Here is an 8,261-nt window from a genome sequence, read left to right on the forward strand (position 1 = left end):
GTTGAATTAGGCAAGGTTTGAATCACTTAAGGTCTTCAGGAATGCAGCCTTCCTGAAGCATTCTCTAAGTTCAAGTTCTAAATCATGCATGTTTGTTCAGATCCTTAGAATGTTTTGAAACACGTTGCCCAGTGACTAAAACTCTTTCCCTGGAAAATGGAGAAATTGAATATCAAAGGGAAAGAAGTTGAACTCCCTCCTCAACTTTGACTTTTGTTTCTGAGAGACTTGGTTGTTGGAAGATAAATTCCCTAGTGTCAAATGTTTTCTAGTCTTTCAATGAAGTAGATTTTGTGGAGGGAAAAGTGAACATATAACACTGATTTGGTTAACGTCAGATGGCCAGGTTCTCAGCTATGAGATACATATAAAATATTATTTGTCCCCTCTCTAATCCAGTTTCCTAAAATGATTAATCAGATGTGTCTTAATGCACTTTATTACCAGAGTTACAGATTACTAAAATGAGTACTATTGTTAAGTTGTGAGATTCCCTTATATGTGAATAAGAGTTTTGTCAGATGTATATTTTATGGTTTTAGTATTTGCTCTTAGGTTCATGATCCATTTTGAATTAAGTTTTGTGTATGGTGAGGTGTAAGGTTTGAAGTTCATTTTATTTTGTACATATAATCACTTTCATTGAAAATCTGTTCTTTCTCCACTGAATTAACTTGACGTTTGGTCAAAATACAATTGCATATATAAATGTGGGTCATTTTTCTGAGAGGTGTAAAATTTTGAAACTATGTTATTTGGTGCATATGCTTTTGTAATTGTATCTTCCTGCTATCTTGATTATTTTTTCTATAGGAAATGTTTATTTTGGGGTCTAGCAATTCTCCCAGGTGGCTCAGATGGTAAAGAATCTGCCTGCAATGCGGGAGACTTGGGTTCGATCCCTGGGTTGGGAAGATCCCCTCAAGGAGGGCATGGCAACCCACTCCAGTATTCTTGCGTGGAGAATCCCCTTGGACAGAGGAGCCTGGTGGGCTGCAGTCCATGGGGTCACCAAGGGTCAGACTAGTGACACAGCCTAGCGTCCTTCATGCCCAGACACAACCGAGCAGCTAAGCACAGCACAGCAGTTCTCCACATTAGAAGCTTATTTGTCTAATGGTTCTGTGGTCTCTCGGGGCTTTCTTATGCTTACTCTCTACGTGATATACGTTTCTAGTTATTTGCTTATTTTTACTTGTATTTTTAAATTTAGTGTACTTTTCTATAATGTATAATTATGTAATTAATTAGGTATGATGTCTAATTAGGTCCTGCTAGTTCTCAGTCACATAGTCTCTACATTTTTATTGATGTTTAGTACATTTATATTTAATGTGATTATTTTTATATTTGGATATATTGTCTTCCATTTTTCCTATTTGTTTTCTCTCTGCCTCATTTTTATTTTCCTGTTTTTCTCCCTTCTTTTATGTTAAAATATGTTGTGGATTATTTTTATTCTCTATTAATTTATTGGCTTTATTTCTCTGCATTGTTTTTATTGAGTGTTTTAGAGACCACAGTATGCAACTTTAAATTCCCGTAAAATACAAGAATCTTGTAATAGTGTAGTTTCATTTATGCACTCTCATCCTTTGTGTTACTGTCATGTACAGTATATCTTTATATTATAAACCCTAGAATATTGTTATCATTTTACTTAGAGTCCTGACTTTTAAGGAAATTAAGAATGACGGAAAGATAGTCCTGTCTTGTGAGAAATTAAACATATTTCTTATTTTCATATATCACTCATATTTTTATTGTCTTCTCTCTATCCAGGTTATCACCTGATGTTATTTTATTTCAGACTGAAGTATTGGCTTTTGCATTTCTTGAATTTAAAGCTATTAACAATGAACTCTCTCATTTTTAAAATTCATTTGAAATGTCTTTGAGCCTTTAATTTTGAAAAATGGTTTTAAAATAGTTTTCTTGGAAGACAGCTTTCTTTTTTTTTCCCTCAACAATTTGAGTTTTATTCCAGTATTTTTTTTTCTTTGTTGTATTCAAAGTTTTTCTTACTATCTTCAGCTTGTAGTAGTTTTTTTATGATGTGTCTAGGTGCAATTTTCTGTGTTTATTCTATTTGAGATCACTGAACTTTTTTAGCTGAGAGTTAACATTTTTCATCAAAGTTAGCAAGTTTTTCATTATTATTTCTTCAAATATTTGTTCAACCTTTTGTCTTTCTCTGTTCTTATTTGACTCCAGTTAGCCTTAAGAGTTCTGAGAGATGTTACTGACACAATAGTTTTAAACTTTGATGGAATACTTGGAAATAAAATGGAGAAATATGGATGAAATGACACAATTTTCTAAGGAAATGGTTCCTTAAATATATGTAAAACACAACCCAGTAAATTTACAGTGGAAAATATTAATGTGACCCATTTGTCTTCTTTTCCTGTTTTTACAAAATCTGTCTGTAGGTGCATTTCCTCCCTCTGCTCTTTATGCGCGAAAAGATTTGCTACAGCGATCTACCCATATTGCTACAAAGACTTTTCAAGCTTTTCGCATATTTGTGAACAATGAGCTCAATGAACTTTACACAGGACTGGAGACAGCTCAGAAGTTTCTGAGACCTGGTGGTCACCTCGTTGCCCTCTCCTTCCATTCACTGGAGGATCGCATCATTAAACGATTCCTGCTTGGGATAAGCATGACAGAAAGGTTTAACCTAAGTGCTAGACAGAAAGTGATACAAAAATCACAGTTGGATTCAGATCAGGAAAACAAGAAGCACGTCTCTGTAGGAAAGGCCCCTTTAACGTGGAAATTGATGCACAAGAAGGTACTTACTCCAGAAGATCAAGATGTACAGGATAACCCCAGAGGACGCTCCGCCAAGCTTAGAGCAGCTATCAAATTATGAGAAAGTTTTCATCATCTAATCCTTCAAGATTTTCCTCACAGTTTCTCATGTGATATTCCTGGACAACCTAATGTAAGAAAGTGTGGGATATCTAAAGCTATATAACTATATATGTGTGGATCTAGAGGGTATCTAGCTTTTTTTTTTTCCTCAAAAAGAAAATGTAAGAAATATTAGCATGACGTAGAAAGCTCAATTCAAGGAGCAGCAGTACCTCAAAACTAGAAAAGTATGTTTATCTTAGCAATATATTTGACTTTTGAAATGGTTAAATTCTGGTTAAATCCTTTCTTTAACCAGGAAATATTTTAAAAGAAGAAGAGGAGAATATTGTATGTAAAATCAAGTTGTCAAAAGAGAGATTTTAATTATATCTGCATGCCCAGATTCTGAATTTAGATATTCAGATTTGCAACAGACTGTCTATGATTCAAATAGTTAATAATGATCATGGAATTTATTTTAATTTTTCACTTGGGAACAGCTTTCTCAAATACAGGTATTACCATTTTGAAAATGCATTACACTGATAAATTTAAATACTGAATTATAGTGTTTATTGTCTTAAGATTTTTCCATATGATATGTGCCATGTTTTCATATATTGCAAACTAAAAATATAGAATTGCTCTAATAGCCTTCACAAAGGATATTTCATAAAACTTACATTTGAATTCAGTTGTATTTATTATAGTAATAGCCCAGAATGCTTTTGATAAATAGTGAAATCTCTTATCATTTGAATCCTGCATTTTAAACTGAGCTATTCAAAATAGTCAAAGTCTATTGAAATGGAAAAGTTTATCATCTATTCCAGATACTAAAATCTGTGTGCTGTTAATTTTCTTATTTACAAATAATAACTAATTGTAAAATGTTTTCTCAGGCATTCACATGGTAGAGGATTCTTTAATAAATAGTTGAAATTAATTCATAATTCACATAACTTTTTATGCGTAAGTATGCATTTCTGATTTATTCAGTTATGATGCAAGTACTGAAATACAGAAACAAAGGTGAGTAAAATATACATAGCCCAAAGTACCAGTCCTGTGGAGTTTATAGTCTAGCAAAGAAGAGTGATGGTAATTAACTAATCACAAAAATTAATATAAAATCGACGAAGTGGTAAGGGCTGTATAGAAGTAGTATGCTGTGCTGTGCTGTGTTTAGTCAGTACCATAAATACATCCAATAGGGATTTCATCTACTAAAGGAAACCAGGTCTGACAACATGGTACTTGATTTATGACTCAAAGAATGAATAAGAGTCAAAGGATACATGGGCATGTTGATTAAAGGTACATGTCAATGATTGTTTTCTTAAGTAGTTCCCCTTGAAGTCATATTTATACTGTTAATTTGCTCAGTAAACTATATTCAAATACAGGAAAAGTTCATCTTATCAATTATGATTACAGAGCCTAAGCTGGCGAATCTAGTGAATAAATTATCAACAGAATTAGACGGGCGAAAGATAAGAATTAAAAACTTAAATTTATCTCAGACTTACTTTCTCTACCTTCGTAATAGTTAACTTTGGTTCCCAAGTTTGTTTACCACTTTTAATTTACAAACTGTTAAAACCTGAGGATGTCCCAGGTGGCGCAGTGGTAAAGAATCACCTGCCAACTCAGGAAACACAAAAGACATGAATTTGATCCCTGGGGTCAGGAAGACTCCCCTGGAGTAGGAAATGGCAGTCCACTCCAGTATTCTTGCCTGGAAAATTCCATAGACAGAGGACCCTGGTGGGCTACAGTCAAGGAGATTGTGAAGAGTTGGACGTGACTAAGAGACTGAGTATACACGCACATTCAAATCTGAAGAATTCTGCAGTGAAATCAGAATAAGAAAATATTCTAGGGAGCAATGTGCTCAAATTAGAAATGAACGTACCTAGTTTAATCCTCTGAATCCTTCCTAAAGAATTTTGTAAGTTCCTCTTTGTATGTAAGTTATATTTGTGAATGAGAATGATTCCCAAAGGTAGGTGCCCATCTGAGTATGTGATTAGAATACAAAAGATTGCATGTAATATTCAGGAATGATTCACCTATGTCATCAATCATGTTTGGATGTTATATAACATGGGAATTTTTTCATTAATGTTAACTGGAAACTGCCTGCATTGACTGGGTTGGATGACATCCTTCCAAAATCCATGTCTTTTCCAAAACATCATAATGTGACCTTATTTGGAAATTTAGCTATTACAGATGTTAGCAGTTAAGACGTAATACTGGAACAGAGAAGGCCCTTAACCCCATATATCTGTGTCCTTATAAGAAGAGAAGAAAGACAGAGACACAAGGGAGAATGCCACATGAAGACAAAAGCAGAGACTGAAGTGATGTATCTACAAGCCAGGGGACACCAAGAATTGCTGGCAACCATAAGAAGCTAGGAGAGAAGCATGGAATAGATTCTCCCTCAGGAACTTTAGTAGGTATTAATAACTGCTGAAACCTTGGTTTCAGACTTCCAACCTCCAGAACAGTTAGAGAATAGATTTCTGCTATCCTCTGCTGTCCAATCTGTGGTAGTTTATTATGGCAGCCTTAAGAGACTAGTACTCTGACCCACCAAAAAAAAAAAAAAATCTTGAATAATATGCGTGAAAAAAACCCTGCTTCAATAAACACAAAATCGGCTTCAAAATATTATAGTGTAAAAACACATTATCTATTTTTTATAATTAGGCTATTTGTGACAATCATTCTTACCTTCCTCTTAGTCTTAGTTGTAGGATGAATAATCAAATACATGGATGAGTTTCAAATAATTAACACTGGAGAATGGTTTTGGGGAATTTATACAGTACATATAGAAAATAAAAACAGATTATTAAAATGAATGTACATTGCTTTTCCAATAAAATATAAATTATATAAAACAAGCAATTGTTTTGCATTTCTAAATCTTTCTATTGACTGCTTCTGCCAGTCATTTTATATAACATAGATCCCATTGTGTAGGACATCAATTCTTAACAGTTTTAGTAATTGTTCATTAAGAAATGAAATTTAATAACTACATACAATTTTTAGTTGATACTCCTATTTTGTATGTTCATTTTGTTTTGACAATTATATGTTGGTTATTATGTAATCTTTGAAATTTCTACGTTAATTTCAGGGGAAGACACTAATAATATCTATTTTTTTCTAGTTCATGTAATATGTGATATATGGTTTGTGCTTAAATTCATTTATATTGAGCTATTTATTATATTACAACCAATAGTTTATAAGAAAATACACTATGCCTCACTAGGTTTTTGAGGTTAACTAAAACCTCTTAAAATTAGCTTGTAAATATTTGAAAATCGTATTTTCTTTAGTCTTTGCAGAGTGTTACATATCTTCAGAGGTTTATAAAATTCTAATTTTTGTTTTTAAATAAGAAGCATAAATAATAATGAATTTATACTGTAGATTTTTTAAATAAAATTTAAACTTCATTTGAAATCTTATTCAAAAAGTATGAGTCAGTACTTAATGGAAAATTCAAAAGGTACAAAAGATAGAAAATTTATATTAGCACTTTGATTTGGTTATAAAAGATGAATGCATATATATTTATTCAATAAATATATATTAAAGCCTGACCTTTTAGGAAGAAATCAAAAACATCTCTCTCACTTCTTTCTTTTTATACTCCTTCCCTTTCCCTTTCTCTGTTCAGATGTGAATTTCTTATGCCAGCAGCTACTGCTGCTAAGTCGCTTCAGTTGTGTCTGACTCTGTGCGACCCCATAGACGGGCAGCCCACCAGGCTCCTCTGTCCTTGGGATTCTCCAGGCAAGGACACTGGATTGGGTTGCCATTTCCTTCTCCAATACATGAAAGTGAAAAGTGAAAATGAAGCTGCTCAGTCGTGGGGACTCTTCGAGACCCCATGAACTGTAGCCCACCAGGCTCCTCTGTCCATGGGATTCTCCAGGCAAGAGTACTGGAGTGGGTCACCAGCAGAGATGACATTAATTTATATTTCACATTTACTCTGGGAAAAGAAGTATTATGCAATATTAGTATGTACTCTCACAAACTAAGCTCTACATGTTAGATTATTAGTAATGGGTAAGACAACTAAAAATTGCTTCTAGTTAAACTTCTCTAATTTTTATTTTAATATACCTGTCTTTCTATTGTGTTTTTGTGATTGCTGCAGTATTCTAATAGATTTTGTGTGTGTGTTAGCAACAGTCTATAATAGAAAGAGATAAGCATTAAAATGTAAAGGGAATTTTGTGAGGTGCTTGATAAATATGAATTTAATGGCAGAAATCCTGATCAGAGATATATTTTTCTCAGAACCACAATGCCATATGTTCAATGTTGAATGAAGCATGGTTTGTAAAAATCAGCATCATATTCTAAAGAAACTAGATTGTATAACAAGCATAACTATTTTTATATTATTTTCTCAAATTTCATCTGTTTATTGCTACTATTCCCAACTAATGTTTGGTAACACACAGCATGATTTGCAGGAATACTAAGAGATAGTTTAAATATAAATTTTTTAAAGTCTTGTTACAGCCTAAATTTTCAGAAACATTAAATGTTCAATAGAATTAATTAATGCAGATGCAATGGTGATAGTTCATTATACTATCATTTAGATGGACCTTAAAATTCTTCACAAAAATTTTGACCACCTTACTCTCTTTCTCAGATAATTTACAAAGTAAAGAAAAAAGTGTAACTCTGATATGCAGACTATAAGTTTGCCTTTTTGGTAATGTCACAACTCCTTAGGCAATTCTTTATCTTAAACACAAAGCATTTAAGTACAAATTTTCTACTGTTAGCATATGCCCTATTAAATATATTACTGCCCAGATGCTAGAATACAAAGCAGAAATCAAACAAGAGGACATGCTCCATTTCTGATTCTTGAGTTATAGGTTCTCTTCATTAAGCTCCATCTTTATGCCTGGCCAGTAATACTTGTCTGCCTTACACAAGGTAAGGATTTGTATTGTTAAACAGTCAAATGGTATGGTTCTTCATTCTTTCACAAGGATAAGCATTATCATCCAACTCTTAGAAATGCTAAATTGAGGAGAAGTCTATATAGCCTTGTAAATAAAACCGTTGGCTTTGGAGTCAGAAAAAAATGAGTTTAAATTCCAGGTCTGCATATATTAGCTGGATATGCAAACTGGGCATGCTCTTTAATATCCTTAATCCTCATTTCTTTCACTTTAAAGAGTGGACAGTATTGGGACTTCCTCATCAGGTTGCTATGAATCAAATAGAAAATAATAAGTATTTATGAGTTAAAAGTCATAATTACCAAAATATAACACATTTCTGGGCACCATGGCTAAGGAAATAAATACTTTATTCCTAGTGGTTTTAAATGAAGCCTGTGC

The 8,261-nt window shown here is 33.0% G+C and overlaps 1 protein-coding gene across 5 annotated transcripts in view; it reads left to right on the forward strand.

Annotated features, from left to right (window-relative positions):
- METTL15 (methyltransferase like 15) overlaps window positions 1-6,361 on the forward strand; it is a 201,847-nt gene extending 195,486 nt beyond the window's left edge. For all 5 annotated transcript variants that reach the window (XM_043481146.1, XM_043481148.1, XM_043481147.1 and 2 more), the window contains one exon: window positions 2,433-6,361. In XM_043481146.1, the coding sequence (XP_043337081.1) occupies window positions 2,433-2,878 (446 nt within the window). In that variant the 3' untranslated portion in view covers window positions 2,879-6,361. The remainder of the gene's footprint in view (window positions 1-2,432) is intronic.
- Window positions 6,362-8,261: the final 1,900 nt, after the last annotated feature.

Source organism: Cervus canadensis, chromosome 11 (genome assembly GCF_019320065.1).
Source record: "Cervus canadensis isolate Bull #8, Minnesota chromosome 11, ASM1932006v1, whole genome shotgun sequence".
Classification (NCBI taxonomy): Eukaryota; Metazoa; Chordata; class Mammalia; order Artiodactyla; family Cervidae; genus Cervus; species Cervus canadensis.